Source organism: Chiloscyllium punctatum, chromosome 26, assembly GCF_047496795.1.
Source record: "Chiloscyllium punctatum isolate Juve2018m chromosome 26, sChiPun1.3, whole genome shotgun sequence".
Lineage (NCBI taxonomy): Eukaryota > Metazoa > Chordata > Chondrichthyes > Orectolobiformes > Hemiscylliidae > Chiloscyllium > Chiloscyllium punctatum.
In genome coordinates this window covers 79,618,401-79,642,575 of record NC_092764.1, presented here as the reverse complement: position 1 = coordinate 79,642,575, position 24,175 = coordinate 79,618,401, and the positions used below count along the sequence as shown (strand labels likewise).

The 24,175-nt window shown below is 40.8% G+C and overlaps 1 protein-coding gene across 6 annotated transcripts in view; it reads left to right on the top strand.

The window, feature by feature from the left end:
- The first annotated feature begins 1,092 nt into the window (after positions 1 to 1,092).
- Positions 1,093 to 24,175, top strand: part of phaf1 (phagosome assembly factor 1) — a 175,241-nt gene continuing 152,158 nt past the window's right edge. The window contains exons 1-3 of one of the 6 annotated variants that reach the window (XM_072547769.1): positions 1,093 to 1,321; positions 1,669 to 1,755; positions 4,883 to 4,999. In XM_072547769.1, coding sequence (XP_072403870.1) covers positions 1,244 to 1,321; positions 1,669 to 1,755; positions 4,883 to 4,999 — 282 coding nt within the window. In that variant the 5' untranslated portion in view covers positions 1,093 to 1,243. The remainder of the gene's footprint in view (positions 1,322 to 1,668; positions 1,756 to 4,882; positions 5,000 to 24,175) is intronic. The other 5 variants (XR_011952326.1, XM_072547773.1, XM_072547772.1 and 2 more) reach the window with 5 other exon arrangements.

The following is a 24,175-nucleotide window of genomic DNA, read 5'->3' as shown; positions in this document are numbered from 1 at the left end:
GCCAACATTAAAGCAGTTGACACCAACCAGGATCAGTGTGCTTGATAGATATCCACAATGGAAGCATAGTAGGTTGCAAGTTTCACGGTAGCAATTCACCAAGGCCCTTTCAGCAGCACCCACCAAAATCACATGAGGACAAGGGCAGCAAATACATGGGCACACCACCACTTGTAACTTCCCTCAAGTCATATACCATCCTGATTTGTAAATAAGTCACGATTCCTTTACTTTCACTGGGTCAAAATCTTGGAATTCACTCATTTTTAGCTGAGTGTGTGCCAACCCCAGAAGGACTGCAGCATTTCAAGAAGGCAGCTCACCGCCACCTTCTCGAGGTCGTTAGGGATGGGCAACAAATGGTAGCTCAGGCTGTGATGCCTACATCCAGAATCCACTTTTAAAAGAAAATGTTTGGAAAAAGGGTCACTGGACTCGAAACGTTAATTCTGCTTTCTCTCCACAGATGGTGCTCGACCTGTCGAGTTTCTCCAGCAATGTGTTTTCGTTTCCGATTTCCAGCATCCGCATTTCTGCATTAAAATGTTATGGTTTTGTAACGTATGCCAGAGGTGTGCAGCATATAGCGACAGATGATTGCAACCAGGACGATTTCACAGCAGCGAGCTGGATTGGGGGCGATTGGAGTTAGCACTTGGAAAGCTTTGGAGATTGCAATCCCATTCGGACCAAACTTTTACTAGTTTCCGCGGGACGCCTTGCTGTTGACATTACGAGTGATAAATTCTGGGGTAATGTCGCGGCTTGTGTCACTGATATGGTTGCAATTCACGTCACGGCTGCCAGAAATGAGCAAGACATGCCACTTGCCGGGCTCGCATCGCACCGCGCCTGCTCGTTCGGCAATCATCGGCAAGTTCCGGCCACAGTGTCGGGTCACGTGGTGGGCCGATCGGTCCAAGGCGGAGGCGCGCGATGGACAACATGGAAATAAAATATGGGGGTGTGCGGCGCGGCTGCGCGCTAGAGACACGGTCGATGAGGTTGTTGCGCGCCTGCTAGTGGCGCTGTGCGTGTAACCCTGTATACGGCATAATGCTGCAGAAAGGGGGGGGGAGCGAAGTTCCTCGAGAGGAAGTGAGAACGCGAGAGACACCGTTGCCGCGAGCCCGGAGGTAGTTGAGCGCGCGCGCGCGTGCCAGAGCGAGCCGGTAGCAGCGCTGAGTCCGACCCTCCCTCAGAGTGAGAGAGCGCGAGCGAAAGAGAGAGAGAAGCGGGAAAGATGCCGCGGGTCGTCCCCGATCAGAGAAGCAAGTTCGAGAACGAGGAGTTCTTCCGTAAACTCAGTCGGGAGTGTGAGGTGAGAGGAACCGGGAACGGACCCGAGAGTGCGGTGGGGGAGAAAGTTTACCCGAGTTGGCGCTCGGCTGAGGGGGGGATGATGATAATGATGGCCCGGGGGGGGGGCAGTTATTAATGGAAGGAGAGGCTGGGCCGGGACTCGGTGAAGGGAAGGAAGAAGAGTGCACATGGCCACCGGGTTTTGTAACGGAAATTCTCCTCCTCCTTCCCCCCCCGCCTTTTACTCTGGCTCCCGGGAGAAGGGAAGCTTTCTGCCGGCGGAAGCCCGACTTTTAATGACTCCGCATTGTCCGCCGGGGGCCGGTTTAACTTTCTTTCCGCTCTTTCCCCCCCCCCCCCCCCCAGATTAAATACACGGGTTTCCGCGACCGGCCGCACGATGAGAGGCAGATGCGGTTCCAGAACGCCTGCAGGGACGGCAGGTCCGAGATTGTGAGTAAAACTCATCCTTCCACCGGGTCACGGGCCCCCAGCCCGGGGGAGGGGGGAGGGAGGAGGGAAACAAAGATGCGCGTTAGATCGGCTGGAGAAGGAGCGGCACCGACAAACTGCTCAAGAGCCTTCAAACCCCGGCTGCCACATTGTTCTTTAACATCCCAATGAGCACCCCCCCCCCCCCCCCGGTTAGGTCTCCAGTCCAGGCGGGAGGGGTGCAGGAAAGCAGGTTAATTTATAGTTTGGGTGGGACCCTCCATCAGGATGCAGTGGAGTTGATAATTTTTAAAATCTTATCTGTCTCTGTGCAGTATTTTGATTTTTATGTTTCGGATTTCCCTTTTTACCGGTAGTATTCTTTTGACGGTGATGACAATTTTATCTTTCCAAAAGTAATCCTAACTACTGCACCGGAGATTATCCAGACTTTATTATCTGGTATCAGATGAACGCAGTTATGGTGTAGGATGTTGGCCTGTTTTGTAATGAATTACTCTAAATGAGCTTCCTCCTAAGGATGAAACCGGATAATGAAGATACTGAGCAGTATGCTTTTTCTCTTGACTGATCTGTCAATATAAATTGCATTTGGAGCTGCCAACCGTACTTTTTAGTCCCCTCGGGGATGGCAGCTTTCCTCAAGCAGAAAAATAATTGGTGTCTAACATTTTGTTTGGCATTGCACAACTTTTAGACCTTTTATGCACCACTTTTTCATTAATGTTTGCAGAGGTGCAAGTCTCACCAATCCTTAATCTGGTCAGCAGAGCTCTCAGTATATTTCTTGAACGTTTGTAGAAGCAGGCAGAATTCCACTTGATACAGATGTTGCATTAAACTCCAATGAATCTATTTTGCACATATACTTTTGGGGGTTGCTGAGATGCTGGGATGTAGTTATATAGATCAGTTTACCTGGCTAATGTGTATTTATGTCAGGATGGAGGTGTATTACATGTCATTTTGGTTGGAATAGTAACATTGCTAAATAAAATGGATGTGGAATGGCAAATTATCATTGGGATCTTCATGTCAAATGTGTCAGCATGTTGATAAGGTTATTAGAATCATAGAATCCCTACAGTGTGGAAGCAGGCCATTCGGCCCATTGGACCCACACAGACACTATAAAGAGCACCCCACCCCAGTCCTGTAGCCCTTCTTTTCCCATGACTAATCCACCTAGCTTGCACATCTCTGGACAGTGAGCAATTTAGCATAGCCAGTCCATTTAACCTGCAAATCTTTGGACTGGGAGGAAACTGGAATACTCTGAGGAAACCCACGCAAATGTGGGGAGAATGTGCAAATTCCACACAGTCGCTCAAGACTGAGTTTATGCCTGGGCTCCTGGCACTAACCACAGAACCACCATGCTGTCCATTATTACCACGAAGATGTGCACAGGCTTTCTTTTTATAATGTGAAATTAATGAAGGATTATTTTCACACATTTTACATTATGTCCTTATCTTAAGCATGTTAAATTTGTATCTTACACACACTGATAATCAAGTTCTATTTGCTCAGCCTTTCTGAACTTTTTCCTAGGTAAAATAGTTTCACAAATGTGAATCATTTGTTACATGAGTACATCTGCATAACTTCAGTTCCATCACTGGAATCAACCAAGTAACATGTACCTCATAACTCAACCTCCATATAACGTACTGGACTAGTTTTTGAAAGGTATCACTCTTCCATTATGGTTGCAAAACCAATTTTCTAGAAAGCCTTTTCTAACCGCTGTGGAAGTAACTACCACAGGTGGGGAATGTTATAAAGCCTAGACAAACTCAGGAGAAATAACAAAAATAGTTAATGGTCAGTTTTTAAATTTGTTATTCCTGGGGGAAAATGAAACGCTTTTTTTATGTAGATGAAATCTGGTTTGCTTTTGAAACAAAAACTCAAACCATCCTGAAAGCTCATAGCCCAAGTTTTTGAGGCAGGTATCAGCTTCTCTCAGATTGATGTACCAGAAGAGTTCATATTTGATTTTCCTCTGTGCTGTTATCCGATCTCAGCTGAAGCAGTGGTGAGTAAGGCCATTGCATATTCTTTTAATTCATGAATAGAATAGGAGTAGGGCCCAATGTTTATTAGCAATCCCTTATTGCTCCTCAAGAGAATGTGATGGTCATCCCACCTTTTTGAATTTCTGCAGTTTGTGATGTTCATCAGAAACTAAGAGCGAAGTGCCATCCACCTGAAAATTTAAAATTTTTGTCTCGCCACAGATTCTGCAAGACCTCTGTACTTCATGTTGTCTGTAAATATTTCTCCTTGTGTTTAGCCATTCCTCTATATTTTAACGTGTTGATCTGTTCATGACATGTTTTTAAAAGCTTGATTTGTTTTAAAAATTAATTATATCTATTTGGATGGCAGCTGTATGCAAGTATTTTTCAAGGCATTTACTGGATTGAGTTGCTGTTGTATGAATGAATATGCTGTAATTTGACAAATTGAATCACAGGCATACAGCAAGTTAAATTGGGCATCTGCATCAAATAATTGAATGTTGAGATTTTATCTCTTTGAAATATGATTGTCTATTTTGTAGATTTGCTCCTCTAGTCTTGAGCCAGCATTTTCCTTCATTTCCCTTTCCACTTAGTTTGCTTCCTTGTTGTCACTGTGAAAAACAGGACACGCACTTGATATTTGCGTTGCAGGGTTCATGCTGCACTGCCAAACTCAAACCTGCAACTTTGAACATTTTATTGAAGGCGAGCGTTATTGTTAAAAAAACCCTCTCTCCAATTCTAGTTTTATATATGTTGTCTCAGAAATGATCATCATTGCTGTATGTTTGGATTTTCACAGTGCATAATTATTCTGGCAGTGACTGTCAATTAACTAATGCAAAGGATATTGAATAGTGCAGTATCCTGTGTTATTGACATCTTCTGGGCCATGTGTCAAAGCAGAATCAAATGCATATAACTGTGCTTGATAAAACATGGGATCATCATTTCTTATGTAATTCCAAGGTTTGGAGAATGCTGTGCTGCCAATCAGACTATAACCTCAGGATGTTGCCACTGTCTTTTTTTTTTAAAAACTGCATTATTTATTTAGTCATGCTCTCTGATCGAGTTTGTATTGATTTTTCTGAAAGGCTTTTGTGGCCTCTGGAACCAATCTATCTCTGCAGTTTTTTCCGGCAAATTGGCATGGAGAACAGCGGCAAACTCCCACACGAGAGTATGTGGACTTCGAGCGGGATGTAGGCAAGGTAAGAAACCAATAGTAGTTTTGTTCTGAGTGGGGGCAGTCTAGGTATCCTAAACTGCACGCTGCTATAAAGGTACTTGCTTTTAAATGTATTTAGCTGTCCAAAAATGAACTGGAAAACAATTTGCGCAATTACAATATTTGTTCAATTATGCTAAATGTTTACAGTATTGTGAAGCAATTGGGAAAGCTATAAAATAATTGACCATATGGCGAGACAATAGATAAAATCCTTTTGGGGATTATGCTGAGATTAGTATATTAAATGATGATCAGGACTGCAGTCACTTCTGGTAATCGTGGTATAAAGTTTTTTTTTCTCTTGGAAACAATTGGAAGACTGAGATGGCAATGATTATATATGCCTATAGCCAGAGTAGGATAGAGGCCTTAGGAAATGAGGGAAAATTTTCCCAATGCCCAGCATCTCATTTTATGCTTTGTTTTCATAAAACATGACTGAATGAACTAAACTGCGGGCCAGTATTGGATGATTAAAACAATTGTGTCTGCATACATAGGGCAGTTGTAATGAGAGGGGATATCGCTCCTGATTCTACATTTTTTAAAACAAGATCTTTAACTTTATCTCTTGAAGTAATTGGCAATTCAGTAAACTGTTGAGGTGCCAGTATTGGACTGAGGTGAAAAAAGTCAGGAGTCACACAACGCCAGCTTATAGTCCAACAGGTTTATATGAAATCACAAGCTTTTGGAGAACTGCTCCTTCATCCGGTGAAGTCAGTAAACCAAAGTAGCATGTCTACATATGCAAGTTGTTTTGGTGACTGACATCTTCTGTAGTGCTTTTATAAAAGCATTTAGTTAAGGTATTCTAAAGTAACTTGTACAGTTTATGTAGGAGAATAAATATTTATTTCATCTTTGAAAATGCCTAATTTTAGTTGTGCTTCAACATCCAGTTCTTGTAGATACAGAAGTGATTTGTAAAATAAACTTTTACATATTGTTTCGTTTCAAGAAAATGCTGATGATGTTCAGTGAGAGCTTGGGTTTGTTGATAGGGTACAAATTATGTTTGCAGCAGGTAGGTGGTTACAAAGAAATCTGTTCTCCCTCTTATGTCAGAAGCAGAACGTGGCAAATAATCTCACCCTCAAAGTTTGCATATATTTGTTTTCAAGGCTTTGAGCTGCTTAGTCTTCTATTTGTTATGGATGAATCTCTAGAGTCCATAATATTTGTTTGAAAATACATCTTGGGTTAGTCAGAGACAGACAGCATGTGATTGTCATGAGTAGGTTGTTTGGCAATTTTTGTTAAATGTTCTGGGGTTGCATTGATATAGTGGTATTGTCATTGGACTAATAATCCTAAACCCTAAGCAAATACTCTGGGAATGTGGATTTGAATTCCACCATGGGAAATTTGCTGTCAATAAATTCTGGAATTAAAAACTGGCTCATAGAAACTCCACGTGGTTATAGATGTCCTTTCGGGAAAGAAGTCTGCCATCCTTTTCTGGACTGGCCTACCTGTGACTCCAAACCCACAGCAATGTAGTTGGCTTTTAACTGCTCTATGAAATGGCTTGAGACCCAGTCAGCTCAAGAACAATTGGGGATCAGCATTAAATGTTCATCTAGTCTGTGTTGTCTGTTTTCCCATGGAACAATTATTTTAAACTGGTCGAAGTAATATTTTTGGGCTGGCTGGCAAATTAAGTTGAATGTATTAGACAGTAATTTTTATGAAGCCTAAGGCGCATTAGTCAGAGGGAAATAGACGTGGGTGGGTTACTGTTTGGAGGGTTGGTGTGGACTTATTGGGCCAAAAGGCCTGTTTCCACACTTTGGGGAATCTAATCTAATCAAACCAAGTGATAGCTTTAATTTGGTATCTACTGCAGTTGATGTAAATGAAGGATCAAGTACCAGTTTATAATGTACAAAAATAGTTCTTCAATGAAATTGCTAACCCTCGCTTGCTTAACAATAGATGTTGCTAGTCAGAACATGCAAACCTGAATGTGAAAGAATATCCACAAAAGGGGGAAATTGCTTCCTATTTTACTAATGGGTACTGTTTGAGACCAATGGTCTGCCTTGAAGCATCTAAATCAGTTTCTTTGCATCATTTGTTTTAAAAACATAAGTTTGTTCTCAGATTTATTTTTGAACTTCTGACCCAAGGGCAGTTTGTCGTTAAGTTTTGAGCTCAAAACTTAGTTGAAATGTTTCAATTCAAAGTTGAGTTACTTCACAATGGTGCCTCGGTATCTGATTTTTGCCTGTATCTGGTTAAAAATAGCATTGTGATTTTGCAAGTATTGCTGTCTGTGTGTTCATTTGTATTTTGCTTTTACACTGTTTTATGTAGCATCTGAAGGAGCTGTACTGAGCTGATTCTGCACTCTGTAGAATTGAGCAACTGAAATTAAGAACCACTTCTAATCTAAACTTGTTTAATGCAATCCTTCATGATGTGGGTATTCAGTTGAAGTCACTAAGAATAATTTACACTGAAGGATTTAAATTTAGTAATCTTTTAAATATGAAAGCTCTACCTAAACATGTACTCATACGCTGGGGGCATTCACTTTCCCATGACATGAGTAAGCTAATATAATACCTGAGTCTTAAGATGGAAGGTTTAGGAGGAGCTGCTACTTGATGTTCCTTGATTGTATAAAACCTTGAGTGAGCTTTACTGCAAAAACTGGATTATCTGCAAAAGTATGAAGTACTTTTCACAACTCCACTGGCTTCAGAATGTGTTTTGCTGCTTGGGACTCTTTTGCCTTTGTCTTAATTTGTCACTATCCTGTACTTCCCTTGAGGGAATAGGACCTAGATACTCCAGTTATTTTTGAATAATGTATAGAGAACTTGGCTTTCAGTTGGACAAATGAGTGATTGCTAACACATTAAATCCTCTATGGTACAGATGAATACATGAATTAGGAGTAGGTCAGTCAGCTACTGTATTCAGTAAGATAGCTGCTCTGATTGCTTCATGTTTCTGCCTGTTCCTTCGCACTCTTGCTGATTAAGCATCTATCTACCTTTGCCTTAAAAAGAATTAAAGAACTCTTCCTAAGAAGTTGATGGAAGCATTTCTAAAGATTCCAAACTTGGAATGTATTCTTTTCTAGCAGATACAAATTTATTTGGCAACCCTTCCATTACAGATTTGATCCAGTAAGCTTTCTCTGAGTTGCTTTCAAGGCATTTCCATTCTTGCTTTTTAAATAAGGTGACCAATATTGATAAATTCTAATACCTGATAAATTCTAAATGTGATCTCTCCGGTGTTTTGTATGATTGAAGCAATACAATACATTGTATTCACACTCCTTTCAGTAAATAACATTCTACTTTCTTTACTATACCTGCATACTAACCTTTGCCAGCCTGGTCTTTGAATCACAATGTTAATCTTCATGTTAAAATTCTGTAGCCTCTATTTAGATATTTTTAATTCTATTTGTAAAATTGGCAATTTCACATTTTCCCGCTTATATTCCATTTGCCCGATCTTTGCTTGCTCACTTAACTATATCTTCTTACAGTGTTCTGTTATCTCTTCACAGCCTGTGAAAATATGAACAATACACAAGAGTAAGCCATAAACCTTCGGGCCTGCTCTGCCAAAGACTGACTATCCTAAGAAATAAAAATATTTACTCATCGCGTCTTAAATGCAATCCCTTATTTTTAGAATATTACCTGTAGTTTTAGGTTCTCCCATAAGAGGAAACATCCTGGTCAAACCTCCTCAAATCTTGTTTCAGTTAAGTTCCCTTTGACTCTTCTAAACTCCAGAAGTTACAAGTCTCGTCTGACCTTTGTTCATAAGGCAGTCTGCTCATTCCAATTATTAGTCTAGTAAATCTACTCTGAATCGTTTCCAATGTATTAATATCCTTCATAAATACGGTGAGTAGTGGTGTACACTATTTTTCAAATGCAGAATACCCAATGCCATGTATAAGTGAAGTATGATCTTCCTGTTCTTGCACTTAATTCCCTTAGCAATAAAGCATAACATCATATTACCTTTACTGATCACTTACTAATTTTGTGCAAATCATATACTACAACATCCAGATCATTCTGCATCTACGATCTATATCCCCTCAACTTTTAGATAATATGCTGGGTTTTAAAAATTCTTTGTCACAATGGACAGTTTTTCATATTGTGCTGTCACACTTCACAAGCTTTCTACTAATCTTTGACATCAGCAAATGCAGCTGCCATACCTTCAGTTCGTTTATCCAAATCATTTGTATAAATTGTAAAGAGTTGAGGCTGCAGCACCAAGATGTGTGGCACACCACTTAGGATGTTCTGCCTGCCTGAAAAGACCTATTTATTCCTTCTCTCTGCTTCCTGTAGCCAGCCAATCTATAGACTGTACCTGTTACTCCTTGCACCACAAGCTTGTATTTTCAATTTGCGACACCTTTTCAAATGTCTTCTGGAAATTTAGGTGCAATATATCCCCTTTACCTAGAAGTGCAAATTACTTCAAAGAACTCTTATAAGTCAGTTAAACATGAGTTCTCTTTGATAAAACCATGTTGATTCTGCCTGATTACTTTGAACATAGAAAGTGCCCTGTTTTTGTATCTTCTAATGACGCATGTTAAGCTAACTGGCCTGTAGTTTCTTGCTTTCTGCCTCCTCTCCCTTCTCAGCTGTTTTGCAACCTAAAGAAACCTATTTTGGGCTAACTTGTTCTCATAGAGTCATGGAGATGTACAGCATGGAAACAGACCCTTCAGTCCAACCTGTTCATGCCGACCAGATATCCCAACCCAATCTAGTCCTACCTGTCAGCACCCGGCCCATATCCCTCCCAACCCTTCCCATTCATATACCCATCCAAATGCCTCTTAAATGTTGCAATTGTACCAGCCTCCACCACTTCCTCTGGCAGCTCATTCCATGTGCTCAACTACCCTCTGCGTGAAATAGTTGCCTCTTGGGTCCCTTTTATATTCCACCCCCACCCTAAACCTATGCCCTCTAGTTCTGGATTCCCTGACCCCAGGGAAAAGACTTTGTCTATTTATCTTATCCATGCCCCTCAAAATTTTGTAAACCTCTGTAAGGTTACCCCTCAGCCTCTGATGCTTCAGGGAAAACAGCCCCAGCCTCTCCTCATTGCTCAAATCCTCCAACCCTGGCAATATCCTTGTAAATCTTTTCTGAACCCTGTCAAGTTTCACAACATCTTTCTGATAGGAAGGAGACCAGAATTGCATGCAGTATTCCAACAGTGGCCTAACCAATGTCCTGTACAGCCACAACATGACCTCCCAACTCTTGTACTCTGTGCTCTGACCAATAAAAGAAAGCATGCCAAATGCCGCCTTCACTATCCTATCTACCTGTGTCTTCACTTTCAAGGAGCTCTGAACTTGCACTCCAAGGTTTCTTTGTTCAGCAACACTCCCTAGGACCTTACCATTAAGTGTCTAAGTCCTACTAAGATGTGATTTCCCAAAATGCAGCACTTCGCATTTATCTGAATTAAACTCCATCTGCCACTTCTCAACCCAAAGGCCCATCTGATCCTGTTGTAATCTGAGGTAACCTTTGCTACCCACTACACCTCCAATTTTGGTGTCATCTGCAAACTTACTAACTATACCTGTTATGCTCTCATCCAAATCATTTATATAAATGACGAAAGGTAGAGGACCCAGCACCGATCCTTGTGGCACTCCACTGGTCACAGGCCTCCAATCTGAAAAACAACCCTCCACCACCATCCTCTGAATACAGAATATAGAACATTACAGCGCAGTACAGGCCCTTCGGCCCTCGATGTTGCGCCGACCTATGAAACTAATCTGAAGCCCAACTAAATTACAGTATTCCATTCTCATCATCTGTCTATCCAATAACCATTTGAATGCCCTTCAATTAGTGAGTCTATTCCTGTTACAGGCAGTGCATTCTATGTCCTTCTTACTGAGTAAAGAAACTACCTTTGACATCTGTCCTATATCTATCACCCCTCAATTTAAAGCTAATATCTCCTCGTGCTAGCCATCGCCGTCTGAGGAAAAAGGCTCTCACTGTCCACCCTGTCTAACCCTTGACTATTTTATATGTCTCAATTAAGTCACCTCTCAGCCTTCTCTCTAACAAAAACAGCCTCAAGTCCCTCAGCCTTTCCTTATAAGACCTTCTCTCCATACCAGGCAACATTCTAGTAAATCTCCTCTGAATTCTTTCCAAGGCTTACTCATCCTGAGGTTGCTGTCTTCTCCCTTTGAGCCAGTTCTATATCCAAAGGACGAGTTCTCCCTGTATTCCGTGAGATCTAACCTTGCTAAATAGTCTCCCGTGGGGAACCTTGTCGCACGCCTTACTGAAGTCCATATAGATCACATCAACTGCTCTGCCCTGATCAATCCTCTTTGTTCAAAAATTCAATCAAGTTTGAGAGACACGATTTCCCACGCACGAAGCCATGTTGACTATCCCTAATCAGCCCTTGTCTTTCCAAATACATGTACATCCTGTCCCTCAGGATTCCCTCCAACAACTTGCTCACCACTGGCGTCAGGCTCATTGGTCTATAGTTCCCTGGCTTGTCCTTACCACTCTTTTTAAACAGTGGCACCACGTTTGCCAACCTCCAGTCTTCCGGCACCTCACCTGTGACTATAGATGATACAAATATCTCAGCAAGAGCTTCAGCAATCATTTCCCTAGCTTCCCACAGAGCTCTAGGGTACACCTGATCAGGTCCTGGGGGTTTATCCACTTCTATGCATTTCAAGACATCCAGCACTTCCTCCTCTGTAATATGGGCATTTTGCACAGTATTTCACTACTTTATATCTTCCATATCCTTTTCCACAGTAAATACTAATGCAAAATACTTGTTTCGTATGCCCCCCATTTTTTGCGGCTCCACACAAAGGCTGCCTTGCTGATCTTTGAGGGGCCCTATTCTCTAGGAAAAAGTGAGGACTGCAGATGCTGGAGATCAGAGCTGAAAACGTGTTGCTGGAAAAGTGCAACAGGTAAGGCAGCATCCAAGGAGCAGGAGAATCGACATTTCAGGCATGAGCCCTTCGGGAATTCCTGAAGAAGGGCTCATGCCCGAAACGTCAATTCTCCTGCTCCTTGGATGCTGCCTGACCTGCTGCACTTTTCCAGCAACACATTTTCAGTCCTATTCTCTCCCTAGTAACCCTTTTGTCCTTAATGTATTTGTGAAAACCAGTTGGACTCTCCTTCATTCTATTTGCCAAAGCTATTTCATGTCCCTTTTTTGACCTCCTGATTTCCCTCTTAAGTATACTCCTACTGCCTTTATACTCTCTAAGGATTCACTCGATCTATCCTGTCTATTCCTGACATATGCTTCCTTCTTTTTCTTAACCAAACCCTCAATTTCTTTAGTCATCCAGCATTCCCTACGCCTACCAGCCTTCCTTTTCACCCTAACTTTCTCTGGATTCTTGTTATCTAATTTCTGAAGGCTTCCCATTTTCCAGCCTCCCTTTAGCTGCGAACATCTGTCCCAATCAGCTTTTGAACGTTCTTGCCTAATACTGTCAAAATTGGCCTTTGCCCAATTTAGAACTTCAACTTTTAGATCTGGTCTATCCTTTTCCATCACTATTTTAAAACGAATAGCATTATGGTCACTGGCCCCAAAGTGCTTCTCCACTGACACCTCAGTCACCTGCCCAGCCTTATTTCCCAAGAGTAGGTCAAGTGTTGCACCTTCTCTAGTAGGTAGATCCATATACTGAATCAGAAAATTTCCTTGCACACACTTAACAAATTCCTCTCCATCTAAACCCTTAACACTATGGCAGTCCCAGTCTATGTTTGGAAAGTTAAAATCCCCTTTCATAACCACCTGATTATTCTTACAGACAATTGAGATCTCCTTCCAAGTTTGTTTCTCAATTTCCCTCTGACTATTAGGGGGTCTATAATACAATCCCAATAAGGTGATCATCCCTTTCTTATTTCTCAGTTCCACCCAAATAACATTCCTGGATGTATTTCCGGGAATATCTTCCCTTATCAAGCTATCCCTTATCAAAAACGCCATTCCTCCGCCTCCCTTTCTATCCTTCCTGTAGCATTTGTATCCTGGAGCATTAAGCTGCCTGTACTGCCCATCTATGGGCCATGTCACTGTAATTGCTGTACTATCCCAGTCCCATGTTCCTAACCATGCCAAATTCATCTGCCTTCCCTGTTAGGCCTCTTGCATTGAAATAAATGCAGTTTAATTTATTAGCATTCTAATTTTTGTCTGAAATTTCTCCCCCCCCCCATTAATATTTTAGTAATTCTTTGTTGTATTTTATAGTCTGTTGACTCTTCTGACTTGCTGCCTATCTTTGCATGATTATATGTTGTCTTTGATACTATTTTTGGCATTTTTAGTTAACCACTGATGGAGGGTCTGTCCCTTTGAATTTCTCTAATTTGTTGGAAGATGTCCAATCTGTGCTTTATGGAATATCCCCTTAAATGTTTGTCACTGTACTTATATTGATTAATCCTGTAATCTCAGTTCTCTTTCACGAGCTCGGTTTTCATGCCCTCAATTGTATTTGTTTAAATTCAAAGTAGTAGTGTGGAACTCATGCTTCTCTCATTTACAGTTTATAAAATTCAGTCATATTCTCACTGTCAGTCAGGATGCTTTCACTGATGTTCATAGTTAATCCTATATCATTGGTCAAAACCAGGTCTAGTTTAGACTGATCTCTGATTGATGCTGTAACATGCTGGCCTCAGGAATTATTAGGAAGATATTCAGTTCCTCCTCTAGACTTTATCCTAATCTAATTTTTCCAGTCTATATGTAGGTTAAAATCCCCCATGATAATTTCTGTACCTTTTTGGCAAGCTTCCATTATTTCTCCCCTGATATCCTGCATATACACGGCTCCCATCAGTAACCTTCTGCTTTTATTATTACTCCTCTCTAGCAAGACTGCTTCTATAATCCTGGTTTTCTGAATTGTGCTCATATCATCTTTAATTAACAGAGCCATTCTTGTACACTTTCCTTGCTCCCTATCCTTAAATGTCACACACCCCTTCATCATTCAGGTCTCAATCTGGGTCATCCTGCAACTACTTCTCAGCAATGACCATTGGAACATACTTATTTATCTCAATTTGTACAACTAGTTCATCTGTTTTATTTTGAATGTTGCGTGCATTGAAATAATGTCTTAAGTTTTGTCCTTTTTTATTATTTTGTAACCTCTAGTCTTATCTGTTGTTTTGTTTTTAGGTCTGCATTCTCTCTCCCTTCCTGTCACTGTCTACCATTTCCCACATTAATTCCTTCCTTTTGCATTTTTCCTACTCTTTGATTCACACAACTTCCCAAATTTGGGCCCATGTCCCCACTATTTAATTTAAAACCCACCCCATTTCCTTGGTTACGCAGTTTGCAAGGACACCAATCCCAGTATGGTTCAAGTACAGTTTCCTGCTGCTATACTTTCCTACTAGCCTTTGTCATCAACAAAATTTAGCAACCATGTCTTGACTATTTCATCCAAGTCATTTTATGTTGCTGTCAGACCTGTAGTTTATTGCTTTCTGTCTCTCTCTCCTTTGTACTTGAATAACTGAGTTATTTTTCCTATTTTCCAATTTAAAGGAACCTTGTCAGAATCTAGAGAATATTGGAAGATTAAAATCAATGACTCAACCTCAAGTGCTTAGATGAAGTCCCTCCGAATCTGAGGACATGTTAGTCATGCAGCTTTAAAGATTTCCATCATACTACTTCCTCTTGTGATTGAGATTTTTTTGAACTCCTGTCTCCCTTCAATTTCCTGTTTCTGGATTATTTCTTGTTGATATTTTCAATCAACCCATTCGGGTATAAACTGTTTGAACACAGGCTTTGTGGCTTGAGGTAGGGACATTACCTCACTGCCGCAAGAACCCTTACAGTTCACGCATCCTTAATAATGAAGAATAATACAAGCTATCTGTTCATTTTATCCACTGACTCCTTATTTTCCATTAATCCCCCAAGTTCACTTTTTCTGTAGGACCAACATCTATAAATTCTTGCTATCTGTTGATATTTCTAGCTAGATTTCTCTTGTACTCAATTTTCTTGATTTATTCTTTGCTGCTTTTATATTCTGTCCAATTTTCTGGCCTATGACCCAAGTTTGTGATTCCAGCAAACTTTCTTATAAATGGCAATTTATGAATTGGTACTCTTGATAAACTGACAGAAATTATATAGCCCAAACACTGGAAGTTGATCATTTTATCGCAATCTGACGGTGTGAATGAGAAGGTCTCCAGTGATACGTTTTAATTAAGACAAAGTTGTATTATTATTTAAGTGATTTATGCTGTAAGTATAACAATTAAGTTTACACATCCTACATTATTTTCCTATTACTTAGTGTGTTCTTGCATTGAGTATGTGGACCATTTGATCAACTGGCACACTGCTGGTCCCATAGGTGGCAGTTAATAAAAAGGTTTGCTGTGTATGCTTTTTTCCTTTTGAATTTGATGTTTCCTTTTACTTAACCACAGATGGCGTTTCCTTCCCTTGGAATTTTTCTTTCTTGTTGTATTCTGCTTAACTGTCTGATGCTGCATCTCAACAGGTCTTTCCCTTATCCTAATTAACCAGTTCACCATAATTCACTTTGCTTTCATCGTTCACAATTGCCTTTAGTTTAGAATCTTGGACCCATTCTTTCCCTTAAACAGAGATTAAAATTCCACAATGTTGCAGTTGCTCCTACCTGGGATAGATCCCAGTCCAAGCCTGAAATGCTGGACACTCCCTCTTTGCAGAGAAGTGTTCCATCTTCCTCACTTTGCTGTCTTCTACTGCCATGGCATTCTCACTTTTGCTCTCTCACTTTATTGTACCGTGGTGCTGTTTGCAGTTACCTCATCCACTCTGTAGCCCCTTCACCCACCTAAATGTAAAGAACCTCAGGCCTGGTGGGCATTTGCAAAGACTGCGGCTGCTGTCTTCCTGCCTCACTCGCAGTCCCATCCCTTTCACTGGTTAGTAACTAAATCAAAGACTCTTAAGGGGTGTGTCCAAAGATAATTTTTCCTTTGTGTTGCAGTGTCTGTAGTTTGCCCTGTAGCTCAAAAATTGAACTTAAACCGCTTGAGTAGCAATCAGTTATTGCAAGAGTGGTTGTCATAGATTGTGCTGTTATCCAGGAGCGCTCATGTTTCCCATATGCAGCACTTCCCTGGCTGACCATTCCTGGTTTAAGTTTTTTTTCCATTATTTTTTACCTTTTTTAATTCCCATCAGATCGTGTATGATTTTAAAGCTTAATTACCTAACAAAACACTCCTCAAACTGCCAGAACTCGAAATCACACTCATCACATGGAAGTCCCCTTGTTTCTCCAGATCTTAGCTAGAGTTGACTCAACTGTAGTATAGATTGAATGAAAAATCTATCCGATGATGTCATTTTAACTTTATTTCAGTGCACAAAGAATAAATTGTGAATGTAAACAAATGCATTAATTGAGATGAGTCTCATTTTTATGAAAGTTATTCTCTTGTTTGTATTGTTTGTCATCTCCTCTTCTAAAACTAAATATATTCCTTCCTGTTCAGCAGAATAGGACAATAGAATTTTGAGATTTGTTGATGTGATGATTGTAAGCAATTAAATTAACAATTGTAAGTACTTAAACAATATCTGGCAGGCTCTCCCTGCCTCCATGTGGCTTGCACATCTGCTTATGAAGTTTGATTTTGTTTGGTTTTCTCTTGTTTCTGCTTTGAATTACAGCTCCAAATTTCATATCTTTGTTTAACTCTGTTTAATAGTTAACTGTCATTTTTGTTGCTGCATTTTAGCATTTTGAAGTGAAAGATGCTCAGTTCTTGGCCAGTAAACTGGTGACCTCCCTAGATAAATAATCTGCAGGGGATCAAAAGACTAAAAGCAGTTTGGTGAAGTGATAGTATCGTATTTTGATGTAAAATCTGAATTAATGCAAATGCCCTCAGGGGCTGTATTCTTGGTTTCATGGTTTGGCTGTCTTGATATGTCAACACTCTGGTATGCAAAGTGTGGCTAATTGTTGAAATAATCAGGCAAAATAAGACTTGTTTTAATATTTATAATCCCACAAGTTTGGAAGCTCAGTGTGTTGGACTTAACATGACAACTTCTTGCCCACCCCTAGGTCCACCTCAGAATCCCCCTTCCCCAAAAAACGCAAAAATGATCTCGAGCAATGATCTAACTCTGAACCCTGAAACACGAAACCATGCAACAATTTTGATTTGTCTCGAATCACTTCGTACAGTATTGCTTTGTTTTCCAACTTCAGCTAATTTAATGTATTTTGTGCTCTTTTCCACTCTATATTAATTCATCATATCATGACTGCCATCATCGAATCCTGCTATATATTACCTTTGATTTCGCTCTGCATTTATTTCAGAAAAAAGAGATGGGAAACTTAGGGTGTGAGGCCTCAATAATTGAAGTTGGTTTTTCTCAGTCGTGGAATGAAGCAAGTTGGGGCCTTGAATTGGAGGAAAGTAGAGTTCTCCTCAATGTTGTAGGGCTGGCAGAATCGGAAATAAGGAGGACGTGGTTTGTACAAAACATGAGCAAGTAAAGCCCACACATTGGAAAGGTGGTAGTATTCAAAAATGTTTTTAATGGAATATGAAAAGGATAAGAAAATAATTTATCCTATTGTGAATATATTTATAAAGCACTGCTGAAGTGAGAGGAACTTTATTTTTGCATGGAGTGCCATTAGTACCTGGAAGCCCTCTCCAAAACAGTGTGAATAGCAGAATCAAAACTTGATGCTTGAAAAATGTGTGGATTGGGATTAAGCGGATATCTCTTTCAGAAAGTTATATGTGAGGATGTATGTCTCCAGAGCTGTAAAATTCTGCCTTCCCACTTGGTACCACTCCAAAGCAATTCATCCAATTTCATTACCTTGTAATTTCTGCTTGTTTTTAATAAAGTAAGCAACGCAGATTAACCAAGTTGTCGGACCATATTTTGGAGTGTTAGAGATACTTATGCTCTTCATATTTAAAAATAATAGAGGGACACAGGAAATCTTTCATTTAAAGCAAACTTTAGAGCAAAGGAGTTGTAGCTACTGTTAGTCTGAGCTCCCCTCGAGGAAAAAAGCCGAATAGAGACAAAAGTAGTGAAATAATTTAGACAGGGTTTAGGAGTTGAAAATGTTTCCACTGGAGGAACACCAAAGTTTGTGGCTGTAATTATTTTTTTTTAAAAAATAAATTCAATAAGAAAGTCAGAAAAACCTTTACATTTATAATGGTTATAATGTGCAATCTGCTACGATAAGGATTAATTGAAGGAGAGCACAAATTTCAGAAGTTAGCTTCACTCCCCATTTTATCAAGAAATGGTTGGAGGCACTAGATACTGTAAAGGCTATGGGCCCTGACAATGTTCTGGCAATAGTACTGAAGACTTGTGCTTCCCTAGCCAAATTTTTCCAGTACAGTTACAGTACTGGCACCTACCCGACAATGTGGAAAATTGCCCAAGTATGTCCTGTACAAAAAAAAGCCGGACAAATTCAATCTGTACAATTACTACCCATTAAGTCAATCATCAGTATAGTGATGGAAGGTGTCATAAACAGTGCTATCAGGAAGCACCTGCTCAGTGACACCCAGTTTGGGTTCCACCAGGGTCACTCAGCTCCTGACCTCATTATAGCCTTGGGTCAACCATGGACAAAAGAGCTGAATTCTGGAGGTGAGGGGAGAGTGACAGCCTTGTCGTCAAGGCTGTGTTCGACTGTGTGGCATCAAGGAGCCCAAGGAAAAACTAGGATCACTGACTTTCAGGGACAAACCCTCCAACAGTTGCAGTCATACCTGGCACTTAGGAAGGTGGTCATGGGTATTGGAGGTCAGCCATCTTGGCTCCAGGACATCTCTGCAAGAATTCTTCAGGGTTGTGTCCTAGGCCCAACCATCTTTACTACTTCATCAGTGACCTTCCCTCCATCATAAGGTCAGAATTGGGGATGTTCATGAAGATCACTCAATGTTCTGCACCATTTGTGACTCCTCACATACTGAAGCAATCAATGTCCAAATGCAACAAGATCTGGGCAGTATTCAGACTTGGGCTGATGAGTGGTTAAGTAACATTGGGCCACATAAATGCCAGGCTATGACTGTCACCAATAAGAGACACTAACCACCATCCCATGGTAATCAATGATATTACTTTCACTGAAACCACCAATATCAACGTTCTGGGAGTTTTCGTTGATTAGAAACTCCACATAAACGCAGTGGTTACAAGAGCAGGTCAGAGGCTCGGAATACTGTGGCGAGTAACTCTCCACCTGACACAGAGCCAGTCCACCATCTACAAGGTACAAGTCAGGAGTGTGATGGAATGCTCTCCACTTGCCTGTATGAGTACAGCCCCAACAACACTCTAGAAGCTTGACAGCATCCCTAGGACAAAGCAACCTCATAGATTGGCATCACATGCACTCCCTCCTCCACCACTGCTTAGTAGCAGTGGTGTGTACTATGCAGAAATTCACCAAAGACCCTCACAGCACCTTCCAAACCCATGACCACTTCCACTTAGAAGGGCAAAGAAGGCAGAGACATGGGAGCACCACCACCTTCAAGTTTCCCACTAAGACACTTGCTATCCTGACTTGGAAATATATCACCATTCCTTCACTGTCACTGGGTCAAAATCCTGGAATTCCCTCCCCAATGGCATTGAGGGTCAATCTTCAGCAGGTGGACTGCAGTGGTTCAAGACAGCAACTCACCACCACCTTCTCAAGGTAACTAGGGGCACGCAATAATGCTGGCTGGCCAGCCAGTGATGCCCACATCCCACAAAATGAATAAAAAGGTGACTGAGAAAGGAGTAGACATAAGTGTTAGCAGTGTGCTGACAGTTGTGGGAAATAGACTGATATAGGTCAGTTGGACTAGATGGCCTGTTTCTATGCTATAAAATTATTTGACCACGTGTACTGTTTGGAAATGCTCTTAATTTTTGTTTCATTTCTAAACTTTAACAGTGCACTCTTCAGTTTTGTTGGAAAGGATGCTTTCAACTGCACTGCAATATTAGAGCAGCTACTATGCCTTATTTAAGTTTAGTGTCACATTGGAAGTAAAGCACCATTATTCCTGCAGTCACCTCAAAAGTTAAAGATTTTATAAAAGTTTGCAGAATTCTCCAATTTACGTGGCAGCATCTGTGGAGTGAACAGTTAACATTTTGGAATCCAGTATCATTCTGCTCTCAAACTGAGACAAAATAACTGGTTCCAAAGAAGAGTCATGTGGGCCTTGATGTTAACTCTATTTTTTTTCCCCGGTTAGGCTGCTAGACCGGCTGCGTTTGTCCAGAATTCTATTTCAGATTTCCAGCATTTGTAATATTTTGTTTTTATCACCAATCCACCTGTCTTGGACCCATACTTGGACAAAGTATGGACCAAATTTCTGTACTTAGCAAGAGTTATTATTTATTATAGATAAATTGATTCTAACTACAGAAAAACAAGCTGTCAACATATAAATAAGCTGTCAACAATATAACAGTGCTGGTTAAACCTCTAACCCCTATGAACCTGTACAATCAAAAAAACATGGGTGGATGGAAAGGCTGGGAAGGCAGTTCAGTGGTGCGATCCACAAGGACTGCTGAAACTATCTTTTTTGTTTGGCATGGTGATGTTTGTTAACAGATTTTTATTCTCCCTCTCCCTCTCTCTCTCCCTCTCTCCCCCTCCCCCTCCCCCTCCCCCTCCCCCTCCCCCTCCCCCTCCCCCTCCCCCTCCCCCTCCCCCTCCCCTCTCCCCCTCCCCCTCTCCCCCTCCCCCTCTCCCCCTCCCCCTCTCCCCCTCTCCCCCTCCCCCTCCCCCTCTCCCCCTCCCCCTCTCCCCCTCTCCCTCTCCCTCTCCCTCTCTCTCTGGGTACTTGTCCCTCCTTTGAAGAAAAGAAAAAGTGACTTCTTCGCACTTATGACGTCTCTTTCTTATTAATTAGCAGTCATATTGCTGAGGGGGAATAAACTGGCTATCTCCAAACTTGGTGTTTTGTTTTTTTTTACTGCAGAGCAAGATTATCTTTCTATTCAGAAGTGCAGACTTCTGCTCTGAACATTCTCATCCCCAATCTGTGCAGCTACCTGGGAACCAATCACATAGTTGTTGGCAGGCAGGAGGCTTTTTGTCATTGATAACTGGTAAGCTATTTCACAGAACATTCAGCACAGCTGTCTGGCTCCAGTTTATCTTCAGCTTAACTTTCCCCATTGCTTGAACCCACAGAAGTCTCAATGGCACTTACAATGAGTTGCAAGTAACTTCCTTTTTAAAAAAGTGCAACAATCCTTGGCTTTTAAGCCAGTTTTTTCATATTTCAGTCCACAATCAAAATATGAAAATAAAAAAGATGTTGTCTTTACACTTCCTGTATATACAAGGAAGCAGTGTCAATATCAGACTTTTTAAAAAGTAGATCATTTTAAAGTGCAGCTCTGCTTTCTTTGCCTGAATCATGCATTTTTTTTGCAAAATGCTGTCTATTGCATGTATCCTCAATAAGATCTAAAAATCTGTCCTGAGCTATCATTTTAAGCGTAGGTACTTGGAATGTTGTTGATTGACCACCACTGCCACTACAACCCTGCCCCAACCAGAACCAGTTAGTTTGGTTGAAAACTAGGTGCTTTTAACTGTTGTTAAAACACCAATTAAAATATTTTGCATTAAACATTTTGTGACAGTCTTCTATCTACAAATTCAGTTAACCAAACAGTGTAAGAACTCCATGCACACAACCGTTCCAGTGAATGAGCCGAGAAATATTGGGCCACTCCATTCATTTTATATTAAGAGCTCTACATATCTGATTCAGATGAGCTGCTTTGGAATTATGGAGCATGCTTTAAAACTGACTGAGCTGCTGTGGTACAGAGTAGTTGGTTGGTAGGGAGGCTGGGAGAGCCGCACCATGTCTCCTTATTCACAACAGTCATTTACCATATTGTATGATTTAAATGGCCAGCATCAGAGGCAGCCACTTTGACAGCTCCAGTTAAAGGGTAAGTATATAGAATGAATGCAAAAGTAGGGTGCTGAGACGCAGGGTGGCAAGGGGGCCAGTGAAGTGATGGAGTGTTTAAGTAGGGAGGGGGTTGCCTGGTCAACTCCTGGGTGTTGGGTCCCAGTGAAAGAGGGGAGTTGGTGCTGGGTTCTGCTTTGGGGGTATGAGTTATTTGTGAACTGAAACTGTTGCTGAATAGGCTTATAGTCGGTAAAGTGGAAAGTGGAGTACAGTACTTGAGTGATGTTTTACTGCTAACCCAAAATCAGGAAAGGAATTTCTGGGTATAATAGTCTAGGCTATTGTTTGGCATAATGCAAATTACAAAATGGTATGTTGAATTGCTACAAAAATTGAGTAAATTTAAATGAAATCGCATATGCCATCAGATAAAACATTGGTCAGGCCTTATAAAGTATTTTTATTCTTGCTTCTCAAAGGATATAGCTGACCTGGAAACGATCTTTCATATACGTTACTACTGCCCTCAAGTGTGACTGTTGGGGAAGAAGGATCTAGTGAATATTGAGCAATCAGTCCTTTGCTTATAACCTAATGTCGGACTGATAATTGAAGATTGAGATATAATTACAAGTCTTCTGAATCAGTTTACAAAATAACTTCTCACACCCACATTGCAATTCTATATGATACAAGCATATTTTCACTTTTAAATGAAATGTTGTCTTGGTGCTTAAAAAGTTTCAACAAAAAAGTGCCAGCTACCAGAGCTTCCTGCTATTGAGGGAGTGGAGAGTAGGAGGACTGGTTTGGTTGGGAAGCACATTCTGTAGTTCCCAAGGGGAAACAACATTTCTGTACCAAAAACAACAGTAACTAGGCACACAGATTTGTTCTTTTGGAAATGTTTTTGTCACTGGCAGGATGTATGTGGTTAGATTTGGGAAAGCCTCTAATAAAGAATAGTAACATTTTCTGCATGGAAGTCTCGATAGTTTCATCCTAGAGAAGTTACGTATTGTAAAGTATTGAAATTATGCAATAAGTAAAAGAACTTTCATATCTAGTCACTAGCAGAGTGCTTCCTCACTTTCTTTAAGAATCCTTCAGCTTATTCAATCAGTGTGGGTGGTGGAATCATGTTGGCCTTTATTGCTGTTTCTCAGCACATGAAACTTCATTTTCTTCAAGGCACCAATGTAGGGTCGCTACCTTTTTGTCGCTTATTCTGCCCATATAACTGCTTTTCTGACAGCTTATTGAATTCAGTTATCAGTATTGAAAAAAGAACTATCCTTTTGGTCAATGATCACGTCAAGTTCTGAGAAGCCTGTATAATTAGGTTTATATGATCCCAGCTACATTTATTTTCTCGAAACCTATGCTATTTACATGCTTGTTAATATGGGACCAGCAGAACAATTAGCTGCCTCTTACCAGTAATTGCTCAGTGACTTTTGTAAAGAAGGTTTTGAGAAAGAAGCAATGGTTTTTGTCGAGGTTCACCCTAAGCAGGACTCCACCCAACAATCTGTATCCACAGATACACATTTAGGCAAAGATCAGTTGTGCATGCAAGGTAATCAACTCTGTAGAAAGTGCTGTTTGGTGTGCCTGAAACTTATTGATCTTTTAATGCAAAGAACTGTCCTCAGTGTTGTAGACTGGTGCATTCCAAGCCTATGAGCTGAGGAATGCACAAAATCCTGGGCAGTACTGCAGGTGCAGTGGGGACAAGTCACTGTGTGTGGCCTTTCAGCTGTGGAATACCAAGGGGCTGGTAACTTATAGAACGCTTCAGGCTGAACGCTTGAAATGAACGTATATAGTTGATGTGTCAATTTTTTGCAATTGCATTGATTCATCAAAGAGTGCAAAGTGTTCAATTGAGATGTGGTATTTTGTAATTTTCTTCATGTCTACTTTGAAACATTTTGTAATGGACTTGGGTATTTTATGAATGAAATTTTCTGAAAGAAATTGCTAACTCTTAAGACTAAAGTTAAAATTTCACTTGGCAATGATTGCAGTTATCCTGCAAGTGGGACAATGTTGAAGTCTTATGAGATTGCTGAACAGCATATGTTTATATGCAGCTCTGGTCATGAAAACAAATA